We start from the raw sequence: 26,021 nt of genomic DNA, 5'->3' as shown, positions 1-26,021 counted from the left end.
TTTATTTATTTATAAAATTCTATTTACTTATTTATTTTTTGGCTATGTTGGGTCTTCGTTGCTGCGTGCGGGCTTTCTGTAGTTGCCACGAGCGGCAGCTACTCTGCGTTGCGGTGCGCGGGCTTCTCATTGTGGTGGTTTCTCTTGTTGCGGAGCATGGGCTCTAGGCACACGGGCTTCAGTAGTTGTGGCGCACAGGCTTCAGTAGTTGTGGCTCACGGGCTCTAGAGTGCAGGCTCGGTAGTTGTGGCACCTGGGCTTAGTTGCTCCACGGCATGTGGGATCTTCCCAGACCAGGGCTTGAACCCGTGTCCCCTGCATTGGCAGGTGGATTCTTAACCACTGTGCCACCAGGGAAGCCCCTGGGCCTATATTTATTAAAATGTGTTTTTAATTTAAGCTTTGTCCAATCTTTAATTAATAAAATAATGGTTAATGCTGCAAGGTAATATAGTAGCATACTTTTTTCTTTTAGTACTGAAAAGAGATTAACGCCAATAGAAAAGCAATCCAAACTAACAGATTCTAAAACATGTATCATGGATTTTTAGCAATTAAAATATAGTTTAATTACTGATATAATGATGGGTATACTTGCAGTGTTGCTAAAGATTTGAATTCAAATAATTTTTTTTTTTTTTTGCATTTTCTTTTTTTATTCTTCTCCATGCTTCTTTCCAAAATGATAGGGGAATGCATTTTTCAAAGAGGGGAAATATGAAAGAGCAATTGAATGCTATACTCGAGGGATAGCAGCAGATGGCGCTAATGCCCTTCTTCCAGCTAACAGAGCAATGGCCTATCTGAAGATTCAGAAGTAAGTACTGGTTACTTTTAATTCTTTTCAAGATGAAAAATGAAATTTACCATAAATTGGCATATTAGCTAAATAATAAATTTAAATTTAATTCATTTACTCCTAAGCATTAAAGTTAGAGAGAGAGAGAGAGTGTGTGTGTGTCATAGTACATATTCAGTAAAAGTTAGCTCTAAAATATTTTTCCAGTTTTAATGCTCTGGCATTACACAGTTTAACACTTCTTTAATTTCTTTATGTTATTCTGAATTAGTGATTTGAAAGTTATTTTTAACCTCAGAACCCTTTGGGCAGAATCTTATCTAGAAGTGTATACATATATAACAAAAGGGAATTGCTGTCATTGAAACTGCTGATTGATTACATATACAACTAAAACTTGGTCCTGTGATACTAACCACATATTTCTCGATGCACTCAAGGGCTCCATGTTGGACAGTCAGCAGGATAATATCTGATGACAGAAACTATGTCTTTGAATCTGTTGTAATAATACTTTACACACTAGTTACAGAATTAAAAAATCCTATAAATATTATAAGTAAGGATTCTAAACATTTTTGGTGCCATAGACCACTTTGGCTGCATGGTGCACCTTTCTCAAGATAATATTTTTAACTGCATAATTATACATTTAGGATTACATAGGAAATCAACTATATTGAAATAGAGTTTTAAAAATATTAAAATTTGTGATACATTGGTATACATACTTTTAAAACTTAACATAGTACAAAATGAGAAACTATGTTTAAAATGCAGGCAAGTTAAAAATAAAAAATACAGGCAAGTTAAAGTTAAAAAATGTGTTAAAGACATATTGTTGTGAAAGTTTGAGTATAAGCCACTAGAATTTGGGGGTGTTCTTTGACACATCTTCCACATATTGATCAACCAGTATGTCTAGGGAATGCCCAGAAAGCAGCACAGATGATTACATTATACCAGTGTGATAACATATGGCTTCATTCTTTGGCATCTGAGTGACTGCTAGGGACAGAGTTGCCTGGTAGTTGGCCAGCTGTGTCGTAGGAGCATTTATAAACGGGTACTATGATCACATGCAAACAAACAACAGGTTAAACTACCACTGTATTCCTGAAATAGTTGTGGTATCTCAAAGATATCTGTAACAAATGTAATGTGATATGAAAATAACTGATTTTTACTGGTGACAAAGTCATAGGTACTGTTTTTACTACTGTGGTTTGTTATCTACAGTTGTAATTGAAAGGAAAGCTGCATTTCATTTAAAAGTTAATGAAAATAAGGATACAGTATTTTTCCCATCCAAGTTTTCAGATCTCTCACAGGATCTCAGGCTAGGAACCTCTATCACAGAAGAAAATTTTGATTGTATATTTAACCTCATTGAAACTAATAGACACATTAGAAGTGTATTATTTTGATTAGTCAGAGTAAAGATCATTGCATATCTTACTAACTTAGGAAAATTTAGAATTTTGCTATTCCAGAATTGCACATGATTTAAAAATTGTAAGGCCTACATTTTTAGTTTTGACTACTGCCAAGAATAATACCTTCTAATAGGTGATTATATTTGCATTTATGAGAGCTCTAATTTATTGTGTTTTATTGCTTTAGTTGATAACCACATAAGTATATTATGACAAGTTAACAGTATTTTTTAATTTGAAAGAACTATTATGTGACTTTTTAAAACATCTTTAGTATAATTGCTTTACAATGGTGCGTTAGTTTCTGCCTTATAACAAAGTGAAGCAGCTATACATATACATATATCCCCTTATCTCCTCCCTCTTGCGTCTCCCTCCCATCCTCCCTATCCCACCCCTCTAGGTGGTCACAAAGCACCGAGCTAATCTCCCTGTGCTATGCAGCTGTTTCCCACTAGCTATCTGTTTTACATTTGGTAGTATATATAAGTCCATACCACTTCTCACTTCGTCCCAGCTTACCCTTCCCCCTCCCGGTGTCCTCAGGTCCATTGTCTACATCTGCGTCTTTATTCCTGTCCTGCCCCTATGTTTTTCATAACCATTTTTTTTTTTTAGATTCCATATATATGTATTAGCATACAGTATTTGTTTTTCTCTTTCTGACTTACTTCACTCTGTATGACAGACTCTAGGTCCATCCACCTCACTACAAATAACTCAGTTTAGTTTCTTTTTATGGCTGAGTAGTATTCCATTGTATGTATGTGCCACATCTTCTTTACCCATTCATCTGTCGATGGACACTTAGGTTGCTTCCATGTCCTGGCTATTGTAAATAGAGCTGCAATGAATACTGTGGTACATGACTCTTTTTGAATTATGGTTTTCTCAGGGTATATGCCCAGTAGTGGGATTGCTGGGTCGTATGGTAGTTCTATTTTTAGTTTTTTAAGGAACCTCCATACTGTTCTCCATAGTGGCAGTATCAATTTACATTCCCACCAACAGTGCAAGAGTGTTCCCTTTTCTCCACACCCTCTCCAGCATTTATTGTTTCTAGATTTTTTGATGATGGCCATTCTGACCGGTGTGAGATGATATCTCATTGTAGTTTTGATTTGCATTTCTCTAATGATTAATGATGTTGAGCATTCATGTGTTTGTTGGCAATCTGTATATCTTCTTTGGAGAAATGTCTATTTAGGTCTTCTACCCATTTTTGGATTGGGTTGTTTGTTTTTTTGATATTGCGCTGCATGAGCTGCTTGTATATTTTGGAGATTAATCCTTTGTCAGTTGCTTCATTTGCAAATATTTTCTCCCATTCTGAGGGTTGTCTTTTCGTCTTGTTTATGGTTTCCTTTGCTGTGCAAAAGCTTTAAAGTTTCATTAGGTCCCATTTGTTTATTTTTGTTTTTATTTCCATTTCTCTAGGAGGTGGGTCAGAAAGGATCTTGCTGTGATTTATGTCAGAGTGTTCTGCCTATGTTTTCCTCTAAGAGTTTTATAGTGTCTGCCTTACATTTAGGTCTTTAATCCATTTTGAGTTTATTTGTGTGTATGGTGTTAGGGAGTGTTCTAATTTCATTCTTTTACATGTAGCTGTCCAGTTTTCCCAGCACCACTTATTGAAGAGGCTGTCATTTCTCCATTCTATATTCTTGTCTCCTTTATCAAAGATAAGGTGACCATATGTGCGTGGGTTTATCTCTGGGCTTTCTATCCTGTTCCATTGATCTATATTTCTTTTTTTGTACAAGTAGCATACTGTCTTGATTACTGTAGCTTTGTAGTATAGTCTGAAGTCAGGGAGCCTTATTCCTCCAGCTCCGTTTTTCTTTCTCAAGATTGCTTTGGCTATTCGGGGTCTTTTGTGTTTGCATACAAATTGTGAAATTTTTTGTTTTAGTTCTGTGAAAAATGCCATTGGTAGTTTGATAGGGATTGCATTGAATCTGTAGATTGCTTTGGGTAGTATAGTCATTTTCACAGTGTTGATTCTTCCAATCCAAGAACATGGTATATCTCTCCATCTGTTTGTATCTTTATTTTCTTTCATCAGTGTCTTATAGTTTTCTGCATACAGGTCTTTTGTCTCCTTAGGTAGGTGTATTCCTAGGTATTTTATTCTTTTTGTTGCAGTGGTCAGTGGGAGTGTTTCCTTAATTTCTCTTTCTGATTTTTCATCATTAGTGTATAGGAATGCAAGAGATTTCTGTGCATTAATTTTGTATCCTGCTACTTTATCAAATTCATTGATTAGCTCTAGTAGTTTTCTGGTAACATCTTTAGGATTCTCTATGTATAGTGTCATGTCATCTGCAAACAGTGACAGCTTTACTTCTTCTTTTCTGATTTGGATTCCTTTTATTTCTTTTTCTTCTCTGACTGCTGTGGCTAAAAATTCCAAAACTATGTTGAATAATAGTGGCGAGAGTGGGCAACCTTGCCTTGTTACTGATCTTAGTGGAAATGGTTTCAGTTTTTCACCATTGAGAACAATGTTGGCTGTGGGTTTGTCATATATGGTCTTTATTATGTTGAGATAAGTTCCCTCTATGCCTACTTTCTGGAGGGTTTTTATCATAAGTGGGTGTTGAATTGTGTTGAAAGCTTTTTCTGCATCTATTGAGATGATCATATGGCTTTTATTCTTCAGTTTGTTAATATGGTGTTTCACATTGATTGATTTGCATACATTGAAGAATCCTTGCATTCCTAGGATAAACCCCACTTGATCATGGTGTATGATCCTTTTAATGTGCTGTTGGATTCTGTTTGCTAGTATTTTGTTGAGGATTTTTGCATCTATGTTCATCAGTGATATTGGTCTGTAGTTTTCTTTCTTTGAGACATCTTTGTCTGGTTTTGTCTGGAAGAGTTTGAGAAGGATAGGTGTTAGCTCTTCTCTAAATGTTTGATAGAATTCGCCTGTGAAGTCATCTGGTCCTGGGCTTTTGTTTGTTGGAAGATTTTTAATCACAGTCTCAATTTCAGTGCTTGTTTTTGGTCTGTTTATATTTTCTATTTCTTCCTGGTTCAGTCTTGGAAGGTTGTGCCTTTCTAAGAATTTGTTCATTTCTTCCAGGTTGTCCATTTTATTGGCCTATAGTTGCTTGTAGTAATCTCTCATGATCCTTTGTGTTTCTGCAGTGTCAGTTGTTACTTCTCCCTTTTCATTTCTTTTTTTTCAATTTTATTTTTTAAATTTATTTATTTTTTAACATTTTTATTGGAGTATAATTGCTCTACAGTGGTGTGTTAGTTTCTGCTTTATAACAAAGTGAATCAGTTATACATATACATATATCCCCATATCTCTTCCCTCTTGCGTCTCCCTCCCTCCCACCCTCCCTATCCCATCCTTCTAGCTGGTCACAAAGCACTGAGCTCTGGCTAATGGTTTATCAATTTTATATATCTTCTCAAAGAACCAGCTTTTAGTTTTATTGATCTTTGCTGTTGTTTCCTTCATTTCTTTTTCATTTATTTCTGATCTGATCTTTATGATTTCTTTCCTCTTGTTAACTTTGGGTTTTTTTTGTTTTTCTTTCTCTAATTGCTTTAGGTGTAAGATTAGGTTGTTTATTTGAGATGTTTCTTGTTTCTTGAGGTAGGATTGTATTGCTATATACTTCCCTCTTAGAACTGCTTTTGCTGCATCCCATTGGTTTTGGGTCATCGTGTTTTCATTGTCATTTGTTTCTAGGTATTTTTTGATTTCCTCTTTGATTTCTTCAGTGATCTCTTGGTTATTAAGTAATGTATTGTTTAGCCTCCATGTGTTTGTATTTTTTACAGATTTTTTCCTGTAATTGATATCTAGTCTCATAGCGTTGTGGTTGGAAAACATACTTGGCGCGATTTCAGTTTTCTTAAATTCATCAAGAGTTGATTTGTGACCCAAGATATGATCTGTCCTGGAGAATGTTCCATGAGCACTTGAGAAGAAAGTGTATTCTGTTGTTTTTGGATGGAATGTCCTATAAATATCAATTAAGCCCATCTTGTTTAATGTATCATTTAAAGCTTGTGTTTCCTTATTTATTTTCATTTTGGATGATCTGTCCATTGGTGAAAGTGGGGTGTTAAAGTCCCCTACTATGATTGTGTTACTGTCGATTTCCCCTTTTATGGCTGTTAGCATTTGCCTTGTGTATTGCGGTACTCCTATGTTGGATGCATAAATACTTACAATTGTTATATCTTCTTCTTGGATCGATCCCTTGATCATTATGTAGTGTCCTTCTTTGTCTCTTGTAATAGTCTTTATTTTAAAGTCTATTTTGTCTGATATGAGAATTGCTACTCCAGCTTTCTTTTGATTTCCATTTGCATGGAATATCTTTTTTCCATCCCCTCACTTTTACTCTGTATGTGTCCCTAGTTCTGAAGTGGGTCTCTTGTAGACAGCATATATATGGGTTTTGTTTTTGTATCCCTTCAGCCAGTCTATGTCTTTTGGTTGGGGCATTTAATCCATTTACATTTAAGGTAATTATCAATATGTATGTTCCTATTACCATTTTCTTAATTGTTTTGGGTTTGTTATTATAGGTCTTTTCCTTCTCTTGTGTTTTCTGCCTAGAGAAGTTCCTTTAGCATTTGTTGTAAAGCTGGTTTTGTGGTGCTGAATTCTCTTAGCTTTTGTTTGTCTGTAAAGCTTTTGATTTCTCCATCGAATCTGAATGAGATCCTTGCTGGGTAGAGTAATCTTGGCTGTAGGTTTTTCCCTTTCATCACTTTAAATATGTCCTGCCACTCCATTCTGGCTTGCAGAGTTTCTGCTGAAAGATCAGCTGTTAACCTTATGGGGATTCTCTTACATGTTATTTGTTGTTTATCCCTTGCTGCTTTCAATATTTTTTCTTTGTATTTAATTTTTGATACTGTGATTAATATGTGTCTTGGCATGTTTCTCCTTGGATTTATCCTGTATGGGACTCTCTGCACTTTCTGGACTTGATTGACTATTTCCTTTCTCATATTAGGGAAGTTTTCAACTATAATCTCTTCAAATATTTTCTCAGTCCCTTTCTTTTTCTCTTTTTCTTCTGGGACCCCTATAATTCGAATGTTGGTTCATTTAATGTTGTTCCAGAGGTCTCTGAGACTGTCCTCCATTCTTTTCATTCTTTTCTCTTTATTCTGCTCTGCAGTAGTGATTTCCACTATTTTATCTTCCAGGTCACTTATCTGGTCTTCTGCCTCAGTTTTTCTGCTATTGATTCCTTTTAGAGAATTTTTAATTTCATTTATTTTGTTGTTCATCATTGTTTGTTTACTCATTAGTTCTTCTAGGTCCTTGTTAAAAGTTTCTTGTATTTTTTTAAAAATTTATTTATTTTATTTATTTTTTTGGCTGTGTTGGGTCTTCGGGTTTTTTTTTCTTTTTCCTATACAAGGGCTTCCTCTAGTTGCGACGAGCGGGGGCCACTCTTCATCACGGTGCGCGGGCCTCTCACTGTCGCGGCCTCTCTTGTGGCGGAGCACAAGCTCCAGACGCGCAGGCTCAGTAGCTGTGGCTCACGGGCCTAGTTGCTCCGTGGCATGTGGGATCTTCCCCGACCAGGGCTCGAACCTGTGTCCCCTGCATTGGCAGGCAGACTCTCAACCACTGCGCCACCAGGGAAGCCCTAGTTTCTTGTATTTTCTCCATTCTATTTCCAAGATTTTAGATCATCTTTACTATCATTACTCTGAATTCTTTTTCAGGTAGACTGCCTATTTCCTCTTCATTTGTTTGGTCTGGTGGGTTTTTACCTTGCTCCTTCATCTGCTGTGTGTTTCTCCGTCTTCTCATTTTGCTTAACTTACTGTGTTTGGGGTCTCCTTTTCGCAGACTGCAGGTTCGTAGTTCCTGTTGTTTTTGGTGTCTTCCCCAAGTGGCTAAGGTTGGTTCAGTGAGTTGTGTAGGGTTCCTGGTGGAGGGCACTAGTGCCTGTGTTCTGGTGGATGAGGCTGGATCTTGTCTTTCTGGTGGGCAGGTCCATGTCTGGTGGTGTGTTTTGGGGTGTCTGTGGCCTTATTATGATTTTAGGCAGCCTCTCTGCTAATGGGTAGGGTTGTGCTCCTGTCTTGCTAGTTGTTTGGCATAGGGTTTCCAGCACTGTAGCTTGCTGGGCATTGAGTGGAGCTGGGTCTTAGTGTTGAGATGGAGATCCCTCGGAGAGCTTTCGCCATTTGGTATTACATGGATCTGAGAGGTCTCTGGTGGACCAATGTCCTGAACTTGGCTCTCCCACCTCAGAGGCACAGGCCTGACACCTGGCTGGAGCACCAAGACCATGTCAGGTACATGGCTCAGAAGAAAAGGGAGAAAAAAAGAAAGAAAGAGAAAAAAAAGGAATAAAATAAAATAAAGTTATTATAATAAAAAAATTAAAAAGTAATAAAAAAAGAAAAGCAATAAAGAAGAGAGCAACCAAACCAAAAAACAAATCCACCAATGATAACAACGCTAAAAACTATACAAAAAAAAAAACGGACAGACAGAACCCTGGGACAAATGGTAAAAGCAAAGCTATACAGACAAAATCACACACAGAAGCATACACATACACACTCACAAAAAGAGAAAAAGGAAAAAAATATATCGTTGCTCCCAAAGTCCACCTCCTCAATTTTGGGATGATTCGTCATCTATTCATGTATTCCACAGATGCAGGGTACAACAGGTTGATTGTGGAGATCTAATCCGCTGCTCCTGAGGCTGCTGGGAGAGATTTCCCTTTCTCTTTGTTCGCACAGCTCCCGGGCTTCAGCTTTGGATTTGGCCCCGCCTCTGCGTGTAGGTCGCTTGAGGGCGTCTGTTCTTTGCTCAGACAGGATGGAGTTAAAGGAGCAGCTGATTCGGGGGCTCTGGCTCGCTCAGGCCGGGGGGAGGGAAGGGTACGGATGCGGGGCGAGCCTGTGGCGGCAGAGGCCAGCGTGATGTTGCAACAGCCTGAGGCACACCGAGCGTTCTCCCGGGGAAGTTGTCCCTGGATCGCGGGACCCTGGCAGTGGCAGCTGCACAGGCTCCTGGGGGAGTGTGGATAGTGACCTGTGCTTGCACACAGGCTTCTTGGTGGCGGCAGCAGCAGCCTTAGCGTCTCATGCCTGTCTCTGGGGTCCGCGCTGATAGCCGCGGCTTGCGCCCGTCTCTGGAGTTCCTTTAAGTGGTGCTCTTAATCTCCTCTCCTCGTGCATCCCAAAACAATGGTCTCTTGCCTCTTAGGCAGGTCCAGACTTTTTCCCGGTCTCCCTCCTGGCTAGCTGTGGCGCACTGGCCCCCTCAGGCTGTGTTCACGCAGCCAACCCCAGTCCTCTCCCTGGGATCTGACCTCCGAAGCCCGAGCCTCAGCTCCCAGCCCCCACCCGCCCCGGTGGGTGAGCAGACAAGCCTCTCGGGCTGGTGAGTGCTGGTTGGCAGCGATCCTCTGTGCGGGAATCTCTCTGCTTTGCCCTCCGCACCCCTGTGGCTGCGCTCTCCTCCGTGGCTCCGAAGCTTCCCCCCCCGCCCACCCCCCGTCTCCACCAGTGAAGGGGCTTCCTAGTGTGTGGAAACTTTTCCTCCTTCACGGCTCCCTCCCAGAGGTTCAGGTCCCGTCCCTATTCTTTTGTCTCTGTTTTTTCTTTTGCTCTAGCCAGATACGTGGGGAGTTTCTTGCCTTTTGGGAGGTCTGAGGTCTTCTGCCAGCGTTCAGTAGGTGTTCTGTAGGGGTTGTTCCACATGTAGATGTGTTTCTGATGTATTTGTGGGGAGGACGATGATCTCCACGCCTTACTCTTCCGCCATCTTGAAGGTCTCCCTATGTGACTCTTATTTGTATCTTTTTCTAGTGTGTCTTTTAGATTCAGTTAATATCAGAAGTTTTCTCTGCTACATAGTAACTGCTCTCAGATATTATAGACTAAATGAGGAACAAGGAAAAGAGCAACTCTTTCAAACAGGAGTTTGAACTGAACCGAGATCTAAAGGGATAGTATGATTAGTGATGTGAAAAAAACAGGTCGAGTGTCCTCGTGCAGGTTCAAAGGCACGGGAGTGGGAAATTCCATGGTACCTCTGGAAAGGACAGGTGGTCCATATGATGGCTGGTATGCAGGGGCAGTGGCAGAGATAAGGCTGGAGTGTCATGCAAGCCCCCGACTTTGTGCTGTGCAGACTTTATTGTAAAAAATGTGGGGACCGTGCAGTTTCTTGAATGGATGAATGATATAATCAGTCAAGTAGAAAATATACTGGTTGGGGCATGGGCATGAACACACACAAACATGTTCTTTATCTTGCTGAAAAGTGAATTAAAGAATTCAGAGGTGTTTAATCTTTTTCATACTAGGTCTTGTTTTGAAGGTAGAATGGCATTCACTTAGGCCTTGGGAAGAATGTGATCACAGAAGATTCTTTTTTAAAAAAATATTCTTTATTATGAAACTTTTCATAATAAACTCTATGTACCAAATCATCTAGTTTTCACTAGCCATACCTTTTTTGTCATATTTGTTTCAGCTTTTTTCCGCCCTGAATTATTGTAAAGCAAATCAGAGACATTATATTTCATCCCTAAAGGATGTTTCGTACATAACCACAATACCATTATTATGCCAAATAAATTCACAATAATTCATTAATGTCATTTTAATATATATGAGGGTCTTACGTTTTTTCTGTTGTTTGTTTTCTTTAGCTTTTCTTAGCTTTTTGTTGTCATTAAGCAGTACTCAGACTGAATTAATTGCTGGTTGCGTGACTGAGTAGAATTTATGAAAAGTAGAATATATGAAAAGCATTAGATGATATGCTTTCACGTATATAATGAATCCTAAGTTTTGTGTGTGTTGTTTTCCTTAGGTGATGTGTACTGTGGGTAAATATTAATGAAGTTTGGAGATTTAATGCCAGTTATAATTTTTAATATAGTACCTGTACATACTGAGAGTTGTAGGGGAGGTACACTGCCAGCAGTGGTGTTCTTTTGTCTGCTCTACTCATATTTTATCGTCATTAATTTCATCCTTCCAGCAGACTCATTCCTGACTTTCCCTTAATCTGATACCTTCTCTCTCCTCACTAGATGGTTCCAAAGTTTGGTGAGAATAAAAAATTTAAAAACTAGTCTTTTCCCTCAAACACAGATTTGGGAGCTGGTAATTGAAATTATATGTATATTTTTATATTAGAAACTCAGTTTATATGAAGTTTTCTGTAAGCTACATTTTTCTACTTGGTCATTTTATCATGTTTAATAGGTATGAAGAGGCTGAAAAAGACTGCACACAAGCTATTTTATTAGATGGCTCATATTCTAAAGCTTTTGCCAGAAGGGGAACTGCAAGAACATTTTTGGGAAAGCTCAATGAGGCCAAACAAGGTAAGACTATTTTTATAACACCTGGCCCTCACTCTTCCTGTTGACACTCCTGTTATAGAAGCAGAGATTTGCATAGCCTTCCCATGGTCCAAAGATACAGAACTTAGAGAAGTACATTTTCTTTCACAGTTTAGATCATGAATAGGTTTGTAGATTTGAAGGAATTCAGCTTCCATAGTGGACCTGTTTATCTTTTAATAGCATACAGTACAATCTGACCAAAATTAATGAAAAATTCGAATTATAGGTGAGAAGGAAAAAAGCAAGAAAAAGGCAGGAATGAAAAGGGAGTCAGCAGCCAGGAGGTAGAGGATAATATGAGACTGTAGTGATGCCCCCACTTTTTTTCTTGTTACTAGTTATTCTTATTTTTTCATGATCTTTTAAGTATTTATTCTGTTAGTCATTTTGAAGAACCAACTTACTTCTCTTGTGTGTTTTCTGTTTTACATATTTCTGCTTTTTATTTCCTTCCTTCATCTATCTTTTGGCTTAATTTGCTGGTTTTCTAACTTCTTGACACATCAATACTTATATAATTGATTTTCAGCCTTTGTGTTTTGAATGTTCATTTAAATCTGGCAGTTTAAGTCTGGCTTCAGCTGTAGCCCATGCATTTTTTTATTATGGTAAAATAGACATAACATAAAATTTACTGTTTTAACCATTTTTAAGTGTACAGTTCCGTGGCATTGAGTACATTCACATTGTTGTGCAACCATCACCATTACACATCTCCAGAACTTTTCATTATTCCATTCTGAACATTCTACCCATTTGACAATAACTCTCCATTCCCCCTTGCTCCAGCCCCTGGTAATCAACATTCTACTTTCTGTCTCTGAATTTGACTGTTCCTGTACCTCATGTGAGTAGAATCATACAGTAGTTGTCCTTTCGTGTCTGGCTTATTTCACTTAGCATGTCTCTAAGGCTCATCCATGTTGTGGCATATAGCAGACTTTGATTCCTTTTTAAGGATGAATAATAGTCCATTATCTGGGATTCTCTTAGATTCTGTCTTACGTTTGTGATTACCCTGTCATTTGTTAACAGTGTGAGTTTCGGTAAGTTAGATGACCTCTAGATCAAGGCCTCAGTTGTTTCACTGTAAAGTGGAGTTGTGGTCATGGTTACATGAGAATTCATATAAAGCAACTAGAATAGCAGTTGGTAAATGTTAGTTCTTATTATTGCCCACCAGTTTCCTAGCATCCTGAGTAAAACTTCTTGAGATACATATGGGGTTACTAACTAAATATATCATTTCTTGAACTCCATAAAGTATTTTCACTAATTTATTATATTTCTTAAAAATTCATTTTAGATTTTGAAACTGTTTTACTTCTGGAACCTGGAAATAAGCAGGCAGTGACTGAACTTTCCAAAATTAAAAAGGTATGCATTCTTTCCACCAAAATATGGTCTTATTTTCTGAAGCATAAACACATTTATTTGTTGCGTGATTAACTTGAGAATATTTTGATAGTCATGATTACAAATTTATTTTCAAGGAATTAATTGAGAAAGGACACTGGGATGATGTCTTTCTTGATTCTACTCAAAGGCAAAACGAGATAAAACCCATTGATAATCCACCTCATCTTGGATCAACTGTAAGTAAAGCCCTTTAATTTTTTCCCTTGCTATTTAAATATCAGTGTTCTATTAATAAGAGCTGAAAACAAATGTTGAATTAGTAGACTCTTAAAAGAAATGTTGAAATCTCTTCCTAGAGCCATTTTTAGAATCTTTAAAAAATACTTCTTAGGAATATTGACATAGTCAAATTGGGGAAAATTGAGCTGTTTAAAGTTCTGGGGTAACTTTTTAAAGTGACTTTTAGTTTAACACTAAATATTTCTACATATTTTCTGGCTTTAAAGGAATTTGGAGCAGTTTTACATTTTGTAATTAAATATTTTTATTTCTATTACTATTCTTATTTGAGATTGGGATTTTATTACAGTAGTCTTGCATCTTCTGTGGGGTTTGATCTAAAGTTAGCACTTTGGCAAAAATCTAGTACAGGCATACCTTATTTTATTGCACTTTGCAGATACTGCATTTTTTACAGATTGAAGGTTTGTGGCAACCCTGTGCTGAGCAAGTCTATCAGCGCCATTTTTCCAATAACATTTTCTTACTTCATGTCTTTGTGTCACATTTTGGTAATTTTTGCAATATTTCAAACTTTTTCATTACTATCATATTTGTTATGGTGATCTGTGATCAGTGATCTTTGTTACTATTGCAAAAAGATTTGCTGAAGGCTCAGATGATCGTTAGCATTTTTTTTTGCAATAAAGTATTTTTAATTAAGGTATGTACTTTTTTTAAGAGATAATGCTATATTACACACTTAAAAGAGTACAGTATAGTGTAAACATAACTTTTATATGCATTGAGAAACCAAAAGATTTATGTGACTTGCTTTATTGCAATATTCACATTATTGTGGTGGTCTGTAACTGAACCTGCAATATCTCCAAGGTATGCCTGTATAGGCAGAATTATTCTTAAGAATATACACTGCACATTGTTTTTGGTATACCATACTGTTTTTCATTAAGTCCAACAAAGCCAGATTTTTCCTGCAATACTGGAACAGAAAGAGTAGCTGGTAAAATTCAGTGGTTTGTTTTGTTTATATATATATATATATATATATATATATAAATAAATATCTGTCAGAGCAGATATTTTTATCCTCCTTTTACAAAGGAAGAAGGTGTGGCAAAGAAAGTTTGTGTTTTGCCAAGTTCATAGTTCAAGTTAGTAACAGATAGAGGAATTCTTTGTTTAATATTTTTCTTGGGTTCTTATTTTGACTTTATTCTTGAATTTTCTGAGATAATAATTGTTTCCTGTGCCAGGCATAAATCTTAGTTGCTTTCATACATTTTCATACATCATATTCACTTGCTATTATTCTATTCTTAACAATAAAGGTGATTAAATGTTTAATCCAATGTGATTTAAACTTTTATTTCTTTGTAAAACTTTGTCTCAAAAGTTAAAAACAAAGCCTTTGTCAGACTTTTGCTATCCATAATTATAAAGACATTACCATGTGGTAAATCAGATATCTGTATATGGAAGAATGTCCCATTGCCAGTATACCCTAAACAGCTTTTATAAATCTGTTGGGTTCTCTTCTCCCTCAGTTTAAATATCAGTTTATGTTAATAGTTGTGAAAATGCAACATAAATTTGAATCTTTTGTGGCTGGATCTCAAAACAGAACACCTTCATGAATTGAGAGATCTGGGGTAAACCATTTTGTAACTGATCCAACAGAAACAAAATCATTATCCTAGTGGGAAGGGGAAAAAATTGCTATTTATTTTTGTAATAGGTCTCCATTTTAAAAAGTGGGCATTATTTAGAAAATAGTAGGTGCAGTTTGGTATGATGCTTTTGAGTTGATTTGAGCCCCATTTCATAAGCTTTAAAATTTTAGGCGAATGTGAACTCTATGTGATTCTTACTTTTTCTACTTAAGTTGAGAATAACTCACAGGTTAGTTGAGATCAAAGGAAATAATGTCCAATAATGCTAAGGCAGTTTCACGTAAAACAAATGTTAATTTCCTTTTCAGTCATATATGTGTGAGGCCACCTGGACACTGAGGAAAGTGGTCAGGAAAGAAAGGAAGGCCCAGGAGGTGGAGAAAAAAGAGTCCTGGGGTTACTTTATTCAAGCGAGAGGCTCGGTTGGAGTGTCCTGTGCTTGAGGGCTTGCAGCGGGGAGTACTGTTAATATATATTCTCTAGAGAGACTGTAGGAGAGCAGTAATGTAGGTCAGCTGGGCCTGGGGTTCCTAGGTAGGATAGTAGTAAATGAGAGTTTGTCCTGATCTCTTGGTGTCCACTAAAATATTGTATTTTTTTCATTTTCCTGGTTTCCCGTATCAGAATTTCACCTTTCTGCGTGGTGCTTCGTCTCTTTCTCCTTTTCTGTTTATTCTTGTTTTTTTTTTTTTTTTAATAATTTTATTTATTTATTTATTTATGTCTGTGTTGGGTCTTCGTTGCTGCACACAGGCTTTCTCTAGTTGTGGCAAGCAGGGGCTACTCTTCGTTGCGGTGCGCGGGTGCCTCATTGCCGTGGCTTCTCTTGTTGTGGAGCACCGGCTCTAGGCACGTAGTTGCCAGTAGTTGCGGCTTGTGGGCTCAGTAGTTGTGGCTCGTGGACTCTAGAGCACAGGCTCAGTAGTTGTGGTGCATGGGCTTAGTTGTTCCGCGGCATGTGAGATCTTCCTGGACCAGGGCTCAAACCCATGTCCCCTGCATTGGCAGGCGGATTCTTAACCACTGCACCACCATGGAAGCCCTCTGTTTATTCTTATTTCTTTTTTCTTTTTCTTGAAATGGTATAATATAGAGTGAAATAAAATGTTATGCTTCTAAGTCTTAATTTAAAAAGAGATGAATTGATTCTTTCATATTTTCTTACATCTTTCAACTGTAGTGATATCTTTTGTGTTTCACTCCTGTTACCAGCATACTGTCATCCCCTCATCCCTCCCAGCCATCAGTAGCATTGAGCAGCTCTCAGTAGCCACTGGTCTACCCTGAAAGAGATCATCTGTTAGGAAATTTATTAACTAGGATCATGTTTGCACCTCTGTTGTCAATGAAAGGATTTGGTTTTAAATGGAACTGTATTGATACAATTCAGTAGTTATAGTCTATTTTTTATAGCCTGTTCTTTAACACTATTTTTTAACACTAACACATATCCATTCGTGGTCAATATCTTGATAGAAAACTATTGATGTTGATAGTTATCAGCAAAGCAAAGGCCTTAGATTAACATGATTATCCTTAAAGATAGAACCGCTAACAGGATTCTGTTAACAGACTTTTAATAGCTTTTTTATTTATGTGCATTCATCTAGTAACAATCAGTTGTTACCATTAGGTCTTTTTTTAGTTATGCTAATGGAATGCCTGGTTTTAACAGAGTTTAGTATATATGTCAAAAGTTTTTATATTTACAGCTTTTTGATTTAAAATTCAACTGTACAGTTGGAATGAAAATGAGTATATTGAAGAACGTCTTTTATTAAAAAGTAAAGAGTATTACATGTAAACTTAGGAAGAAATTGAAAATATTTGCCACCTGTTATGATTGAAATAAATAGTGAATGCTATTTATTTTAATAAATTAAAAACCATTATTGTGGTCAGGTACTTACCAACTTTGTGTAAATTATTTGGCAAATCTTTAATTCTGGGCTGGTTTTATCCAGCAGTTAGAGGATGCAGTTAGGTTTTTGTTTTTGTTTTTTAAAATACTTATTTATTTACTTATTTGGCTGCATCAGATCGTAGTTGTAGGATCTTCGTTGCGGCATGCGGGATCTTTTCTTTCATACAGAATGCAGGTTATTGCCTGGCCTTGTTCTACTTGCCTTCAGCCCACAATACTGATGTCACTTGGTCATATTTTTTCTTGGCTTTGTTGCCTCTAGGATAAACTTCAAACTCCTTGATATGGCACACAAGTCCCTTTATAAGCTGTCTTTAAGCAGCCTTTCAGGCTTTGTCTCTACCTCTCCTCCCCTTACACCAGCCCTACTGGACTTCTCACCTTTCCACTGGCCATGCCATACCCTTCAACACTGCATTCCTGGGTACTTTTTCTGTGAAGCCCCCCGATGTCAATTTTTATCTTCCTTTCTCTGTTCTTTTAGCACTTTGTACCTGTACCTTTTATAGTGCATATTCCATTGCCTTGTAATGATTTATATATGCATCTTCTTTCCCCCATTTAGACCTACATATGGTAGTAGTCTGGCAGTATGACTCCAAATTGAATTTACTTACAACTGGGATATTGGCTGTAAAAACACTTTAACCTTTTAATTTGTGTTCCTAAAATAGGAAACCTTTGTATGTTGATGTAAAGAATTGATTTTAATTGTTTTAGAAACCACTCAAGAAGCTTATTATTGAAGAAGCTGGTAATTTGATTCAGACTGTTGATGTGCCAGATAGCACTACTACTGCTGCTGCTCCAGAGCCTAATCCTATCCATCCAGCAAAGGTAACAGCAACCACTGGCACAAGTAAGAAGAACTCAAGCCAAGATGACCTTTTGCCCACAAGCGATATCCCAAAAGCAAAAGTATTGAAAATAGAAGAAATCAGTGATAATTCAGCTCAGCAGTGAGTAGAAATACTTTCATTTGATAGTCATCTAGAATGGTAATAATCCCACTAGAAAACTGATATTGCTGGTGAGACTTCTGGTTTGTACTCATCCCCATAGTTTTTTGAACTATCCGACTTTACATTGTAGTTTTTCTTTTAACTGTAAGAGAGGTTTTGCTGAAGGAATGATCACTATTCCTTTACCACACTGAGGACTTTAGAAATAAGAGAAAGTATGTTTTTTTAAAAAAATATTTTAATTTTATCAGAGTATAGTTGATTTACAGTGTTGTGTTAGTTTCAGGTATATAGCAAAGTGATTCAGTTACACATATACATATATTCATTCTTTTTTAGATTCTTTCTCAATATAGATTATCACAGAATATTGAGTAGAGTTCCCTGTGCTATACAGTAGGTCCTTGTTGCTTATTTATCTTATATATAGTAGTTTGTGTATGTTCATCTCAAGCTCCTGATTTATCCCTCCCCCCCATGTTTCCCCTCTGGTAACGATGTTTGTTTTCAATATCTGTAAGTCTGTTTCTGTTTTATAAATAAGTTCATTTATATATTTTTAAAAAAAATTAGATTCCACATATGAGTGGTATCATATGATATTTGTCTTTGACTTACTTCACTTAGTATGATAATCTCTGGGTCCATCCATGTTGCTGTAAATAGCATTATTTCATTCTTTTTTATGGCTTAGTAATATTCCATTGTGTGTATGTACCACATCTTATTTATCCATTCCTCTTTTGATGGACATTTAGGTTGCTTCCATGTCTTGGGTGTTGTAAATAGTGCTGCAGTGAACATTGGGGTGCATGTATCCTTTCAGATTATCGTTTTCTCCAGATATATGCCCAGGAATGGGATTGCTGGATCATATGGTAGTTCTGTTTTAAGTTTTTTAAGGAACCTCCATACTGTTCTCCATAGCAGTTGTACCAATTTACATTCCCAGCACCAGTGTAGGAGGGTTCCCCTTTCTCCACACCCTCTCCAGTATTTATTATTTGTAGATTTTTTGATGATGGCCATTCTGACTGGTGTGAGGTGATATCTCACTGTAGTTTTGATTTGCATTTCTCTCATAATTAGTGATGTTGACCATCTTTTCATGTGCATTTTGGCCATCTGTATGTCATCTTTGGAGAAATGTCTGTTTAGATCTTCTGCCCATTTTGATTGGGTTGTTTGTTTTTTAGACATAGAGCTGCATGAGTTGTTTGTATATTTTACAGATTAATCCCTTGTCATTTGCTTCGGTTGCAAATATTTTCTCCCATTCTGTGGGTTCTTTTCGTTTTGTTGATGGTTTCCTTTGCTGTGCAGAAACTTTTAAGTTTAATTAGGTCCCATTTGTTTATTTTTGTTTTTATTTTCATTATTCTAGGAGGTGGATCAGAAAAGATATTACTGCAGTTTATGTCAAAGAGTGTTCTGCCTGTGTTTTCCTCTAAGAGTTTTATAGTGTACAGCCTTACATTTAGTTCTTTGATCCATTTTGAGTTTATGTTTGTGTATGGTGTTCGAGAATGTTCTAATTTTATTCTCCTACATGTAGCTGTCCAGTTTTCCCAGTACCATTTATTGAAGAGACTGTCTTTTCTCCATTGTATAGCCTTGCCTCCTTTGTTGTAGATAATTGACCATAGGTGTGTGAGTTTATTTCTGGGCTTTCTAGCCTATTTTATTGATCTGTATTTCTGTTTTTGTGCCAGTACTGTACTGTTTTGATTACTCTAGCTTTGTAGTATAGTCTGAAGTCAGGGAGTCTGATTCCAGCTCTGTTTTTCTTTCTCAAGATTGCTTTGGCTGTTCAGGGTCTTTTGTGTTTCTATATAAATTAAAAATTTTTTTGCTCTAGTTCTGTGAAAAATGCCATTGGTCATTTGATAGGGATTGCATTGAATCTGTAGATTGCCTTGGGTAGTATAGCCATTTTGACAGTATTGATTTTTCCAATCCAAGAACATGGTATATCCTTCCATCGGTGTCATCTCTGATTTCTTTCATCAGCATCTTATAGTTTTCACAGTAGAGGTCTTTTGTCTCCTTAGGTAGGTTTATTCCTAGGTATTTTATTCTTTTTGATGCAATGGTAAATGGGAGTGTTTCCTTAATTTCACTCTCAGATCTCTCGTTGTTAGTATATAGGAATGCAAGAGATTTCTGTGTATTAATTTTGTATCCTGCAACTTTACTGAATTAATTGATGAGCTCTAGTAGATTTCTGGTAGCATTTTTAGGATTTTCTATGTATAGCATCATGTCATCTGCAAACAGTGGTGAAAGTATCTTGAACAAATTGATTTTGTGCATTTTCTTTTCTAGAACTTCAGTAGATGTTTCACTTTGTAATTCAGGAAGAATTTTTAATTTTTTATAGGGAAGCTTCATAAACAATGTAGAATTTAGGCATTATCATTATTCTAGCCATTACTATTTAAGATATTCATGGGCTCTTTAAATTTTGTTCAGAATTTTTTAAAAAGTCATGCATTTTCTTAATGATGAGAATATAAAAGACATAGATTAGTAGTTTACTTTAGGGTGTTGAAATTTTATTCATATATTTTTGCATTGCTACTGAACAATCCTATTAAAAGGTTTTTTTGTTTTAAACGTTGAACTTTAGTAGTTCTGTTTAGAGTGATAGTATAGATTGTGGGAAAACTAAGTAGGCAGGTTTGTTTTTTTTTTTTTTAAAGGAGGAAGCATTTCTTCCTTCTTGGAATCTTTCTTGAAACTGTGGTAATTCACATAATTCAGAGTGAAAGGTTGACTTGTGAGTATATGTGATATAATAATGCAGTGTATAGAAATGTTTTGTCAAAAGGTGGCCAGGCTATTAGCCCAGCTAATGAGAATAATCATTACGTAACCAGCATCTGAAAATTTGCACAAGTATAATCTGTCTTGCCAAAAGTATACATATATTATCAGCTGAAAGAATTTACTACTGGCAGAATATAAATAGAAATACAGTATGAATAAAGTAGAAATTTAAAAATCTCTGTTGATGTTTCCTTATATAAGCTTTGACTATTTGTGGTTCTTCTCTTTGTTTTTCTTTTTTATTATTATTATTTATTTATTTTTGGCTGCCTTGGGTCTTCATTGCTGCTTGCGGGCTTTCTCTAGTTGTGGTGAGCGGGGGCTACTCTTTGTTGCAGTGCATGGGCTTATCATTGCGGTGGTTTCTCTTGTTACAGAGCACGGGCTCTAGGCGTGCGGGCTCCAGTAGTTGTGGCACGTGGGCTCAGTAGTTGTGGCTCGCGGGCTCTAGAGCGCAGGCTCAGTAATTGTGGCGCATGGGCTTAGTTGCTCTGCGGCATGTGGGAATCTTCCCAGGCCAGGGATCAAACCCGTGTCCCCTGCACTGGCAGGCGGATTCTTAACTACTGCGCCACCAGGGAAGCCCTGTGGTTCTTTTCTAATTGTTTGATGCCTCTGAAATATTTCAGACCTGAAGTCAATTTGAAAAAGAATGTATGTCAGTCTTTGAGTGAGAAGATTTCTATAGAGGTAGACAAAACACCTGCTCAGTTTATCAGGACTGCTCTTCCTCCAGTTCCTGCAAACTCATTTCAGCTTGAATCTGATTTCAGACAACTGAAAAATTCTCCAGATACGTTGTATCAATATTTGAAGGTAAGAAAGAGGGAGGAAGCTGGTAGTTCTCCTGTAAGTTAGAGGTCAAAGAACTTCTTTGGTCACTATATAATAATAGTGCTATATTTGCTTATAATATGATTGTAGAAAATGCTCTTATCCCTTTCCTGATACAAATATATCAGCCTGGTCAGACCATTTTAAATATTTGCAACCAGTGAACCTCTGAAAAAGGTTGTGTTAAATTTTGTTTTCTAAAGTAACTTAATCTAGTTTCATACATCATGACTTAAACTTAACTCTTCATCCTTCAAGATGAGGAAAGAAGCTGAAATACATTGAGTGCTTTCTGTGTGCCAAACAATGCTTGCAATATTTAGGCCGTCAGTCTCCTGAAAATGAGCTTTTATTTGCTCAAGGAAAAGAATTAACTCATATGAAATTTACCAAATAATGGATTTTTAGCATTGTCTTTTTCAAGTAGTTTTATTTTTTAAACTCTCTAATTCTTTTTATTGCTCCTTGAGAGCTCTCTTTCATTTCCTGTTTCTGTTGGGTAGTACACATCTCTCCATGAGATTTTTCTCTGTCTTGAACAGAGTGATTATTTTATAGTTCCTCTAACTTTCATTCTTCTATCATAGTTACATTTCAGTGTGACTCCATTATTATATATTCATTGAATACTAATGCATAATAGTTATTTTTTACTATGTTGAACTAAGCAATTATTATATAAATAATTTGTGATTGGGAATGTTGCCATAATTTAATTTTCTAACACCTTATTTTTCCCAAGCAAATTGAACCATCCTTGTATCCCAAGCTGTTTCAGAAAAATCTAGATCCAGATGTATTCAACCATATCATTAAAATTCTGCATGACTTTTACATTGAGTAAGTAAGTTTAGTTATGCTTTCATGTTGTAATGCTCAGCTGTTTCTAGTGATTTGGGAAATTCATTCTTTTTGGTGTCATATTACCTTTTATATAGCAAAATTAGCTCTCTTGTAAATTTAGCTGTTGCAGAAGTTGTAAAGAGATGACAAGTACAAACAATGAAGAAGGAAATGATTAGGAGGAAAAAGGACTTAAAATTTTTTTTAGAGAAAGGTAGAGTATGGAAGTGACAAATATTATAGCAGATTAATAACATCTGTGCTATGCCTCACATTTAAGAATATTACAATTTTTTCAGTTGACTTGATAAAATTCTTCATTTGGGCACTTAAAATATAGACAGTATGCAGGGAAAAATGATACATGAAGACCTTATTTATATATAATTAGAAATATTATTTTAGTAAGCAGACTGAATGAGCTGCTTTTCATTGATCATTTGTTTTTTTATTTGGGTTATTTCAGGAAAGAAAAGCCATCACTCATCTTTGAAATCTTACAAAGACTTTCTGAACTAAGAAGGTTTGATATGGCAGTGATGTTTATGTCAGAACCTGAGAAGAAAAGTGAGTTCTGTGAAGAAAGCTTTTTCATATCTCTTTATTCTTGTGTGTTCCTTTATTCAACAAATGATAGCAAATATTTATTGAATGTCAATTATGTACAAGGTACATACAATTAAATTAATTACAATTAAGCTAATTAAATTGAATGACTATTAAATTAAGTAAAGTTAAATTTTTTGATTCTGACAAGAACTTTGTGAGGTGTAGGTATGATTATCATTTTGGTTTTACAAAGGAGGAAACTGAAGCATACACAGGTAAGGACCTTGACCAAGGTTCCATAGCTAGGAAGCCAGACCCAGGAGTTAAACCAAGGTGTTCTGGGCTCTTCTACTTGAAAACGCAGTGATAGCGTAATGGTTGAGCTCCTGGCATGATGGAACTCGTGCAGGGTTTCTGCCACAGGAGCTTGCAACTGGGCGTGGGTGCATGGGAGGTCTCACCCATTTTTTGAGCTAATTTCCTTGAGTTTGTTTGATTTAAGCTGAATTCTCAAAAAAGTGCAGGAGTCAGATGAAGGAGGTGGGAATGTGCAGAGGTTTTGAGGCAGGAGAGAGCCAGTTGAGCTCAGAAAATTAAAAGGAGTGCAGTATGGCTGGATTGTAGAGTTAGAGGGTAAAAAGAGGCAGGTGATGAGCCTGAAGAGTTAGATTCCTTATTTATTTCTACATCTCAGTCTTTGGCATAAAGTGTAAGTTTTGGGGAACCCTAATTTAAGTAAAATCAAACTATGGAGAAGCTTCAATTACAGTTGACCCTTGAACAACATGGGAGTTAGGGGCACCAACCCTCCACACAGTTGAAAATCCACGTACAATTTTATAGTCGGTCCACAGTATCTGAGGTTCCTCATTCACAGATTCAGCCAACCGTGGATCATGTAGTACTGTAGTATTTACTTTTGAAAAATATCCGCCTTTAAGTGGATCTGTGCAGTTCAAACCCGTGTTTTTCAAGGATCAATTGTACTTGGAGTTTTAAGGCTATACTGTAGTTTTAGGAAAAAGAGAAAAATCATTAGAATGCAGGAATACCAGTTTTTTAGTTTTAAAAATAGCAAAAACTATGATTTTCAGATACTTTCTGGACTAAACATACTTTGGGCTCCTTTTCTGTTTCTTCTTTATGTTTGTAGCAGTGACATTGAATCTGAATCACTAAGAAAAATACTCTGTATGTTGAACTTAGGGAAGTGGACATGTAATTTAGAGAGATTCCTAATAGGGGTAAACCAAAAGAAGTTTCTTCTTAACCTTTAATCAGAAACAGTCCCTGAAATTCCCTGAAAGTATTACTGTTTCTTATTACTATTCTGACCTCGTTTTCTATCACTTTTTTTAGTCATTCTGCCCCACTGCACTGACTTTGTGTCTTTTTAATATACCAAATTGCCAAACTTCTTATGGCCTCAGGGTCTTTGTGTTTGACTGTTCCCCCTCAGCCTAGACTATCTTCCCCTGCCTCTTCCTCACTTCATTCAGTTTCTACCTAATAGTCACCTCCTCAGAGACACCTTTCCTCACAGGCCTACTCACAATAACTGCCTGCCTCCCTTTCCTCATCACCCTCTGTCATCTTACCTCGCTTTATTTTTCTTCATAATACAGAACTAGCTGACAGTATTTTAAGTATTTGTTTATTATTTCTCTCTCCCTAATAGAATGGAAGCTCCATGACAGCAGGAACTTTGTCTACTTTGTTCTCTAGGCCTCAGCGTGTAGAACAGTGCTTAGTACATAATAACCTCTTAGTCAGTGCATGAGTGAATGCATTTCTTGCCACTGTGATGTGATAACTTGAAGTGCGGTCAAAGAATGTGAGTTGGTCCTTCAGACTGGCCTGCCAACAGTACTGTCTTGGTGGGGTCACCACTGTCCACTAAGTTAAACATGGGAAGCACTTACAGTGGTTCCTGGCATGTAACTAAATATTCAGTAAATAGTAGCTGTTGTTGTCTTTTATTATTGTCATTATTATTAAAGACTGTTAGCTAGTTTTAATGTTGAGGAATGTATGAACTATAATCCCGTTTTCCATAGTGTTGAGTGTAGACCAGCCATTTCAGTGGTATGAAAGATAAAGATTTTAAATGACTCATAAGCAAATCTTTTTTTAACTTTTAATTGTTATTATAAAAATATATATAGCTTGCCCATCAAACATGATTTTTGTGAATGTTATTGCTAATTTTTAATTTATAGTAGTGATATAAATTTTTCTTTTAAAATGATTTAAGTTTTGAAAAAGTTAATTGGAATATTAAGTAAGTAAAAGTGTACTTGTTACACAGGTCAAAAATCTTTAGGGTAGTACAGAATGAATTATGTTTAATCTGCAAAGTTAATGTCATTGAGGATGTAGGGGAAATTTTTTTACTGCCAAAGCAAAATATTCTGCTAAGAAACATCATTGGACTGCCGTATAATTTTCTGTTCTCAGGTTGGCTTTTTAAATATTTGAATTAGAATTTATAAATAATCCTAATGATTGCTTTATAATGTAAAAAATATTTAACAGATTTGATTACTCCCTTTAATTTTTGCTTTACTTTTTAAAAATGGAGATTAAAATGAATTTTTTTTCTTTTTCAGTTGCACGTGTATTATTCAATCACATAGGCAAATCAGGATTGAATGATAGTTCTGTTGAAGAACTCAAGAAAAGATACGGTGGTTGATTTCCATTTTTACTGAAATTATTGCCTTTGGATTTCATATGTAAATTGTTTTCTACTGAAAATAAAATGTTTTGCTTTTTAAGAAAATGATATTATACAGGAGAAGTACTGTTTTTGGATGTAAGCTAATTAAATATAAAGTGATTTGTGATTTAACTAGTGAGAAATATATGTAAGTGAACTATTTATAAGTTTTCTTCTGAAAATAAAAATATAAATAATGAGGTATACTTGTAAAGATCAGTGTTTTATGTCATTTTATTTTATTATTTTTATTAAAATTTTTTTTTATTTATTTGTTTTTATCTTTGGCTGCGTTGGGTCTTTGTTGCTGCGCTTGGGCTTTCTCTAGTTGTGGCGAGCAGGGGCTACTCTTCGTTGTGGTGCATGGGCTTCTCATTATGGTGGCTTCTCTTGTTGCAGAGCACGGGCTCTAGGTGCACAGGCTTCAGTAGTTGTGGCATGCAGGCTCAGTAGTTGTGGCACATGGGCTTAGTT

At 36.4% G+C, this 26,021-nt stretch overlaps 1 protein-coding gene across 1 annotated transcript in view; it reads left to right on the top strand.

Moving 5' to 3' along the window:
• RPAP3 (RNA polymerase II associated protein 3) overlaps positions 1–25,699 on the top strand; it is a 41,368-nt gene extending 15,669 nt beyond the window's left edge. Inside the window, exons 9-17 of the mRNA XM_059934564.1 lie at positions 690–817; positions 11,473–11,594; positions 12,922–12,992; positions 13,109–13,210; positions 17,532–17,770; positions 21,232–21,418; positions 22,179–22,276; positions 22,746–22,846; positions 25,438–25,699. Coding sequence (XP_059790547.1) covers positions 690–817; positions 11,473–11,594; positions 12,922–12,992; positions 13,109–13,210; positions 17,532–17,770; positions 21,232–21,418; positions 22,179–22,276; positions 22,746–22,846; positions 25,438–25,523 — 1,134 coding nt within the window. The 3' untranslated portion in view covers positions 25,524–25,699. The remainder of the gene's footprint in view (positions 1–689; positions 818–11,472; positions 11,595–12,921; positions 12,993–13,108; positions 13,211–17,531; positions 17,771–21,231; positions 21,419–22,178; positions 22,277–22,745; positions 22,847–25,437) is intronic.
• Positions 25,700–26,021: the final 322 nt, after the last annotated feature.

Source organism: Balaenoptera ricei, chromosome 10 (genome assembly GCF_028023285.1).
Source record: "Balaenoptera ricei isolate mBalRic1 chromosome 10, mBalRic1.hap2, whole genome shotgun sequence".
Classification (NCBI taxonomy): Eukaryota; Metazoa; Chordata; class Mammalia; order Artiodactyla; family Balaenopteridae; genus Balaenoptera; species Balaenoptera ricei.
The sequence above is the reverse complement of the archived record's forward strand: the minus strand, read 5'-3'. Positions and strand labels throughout refer to the sequence as shown.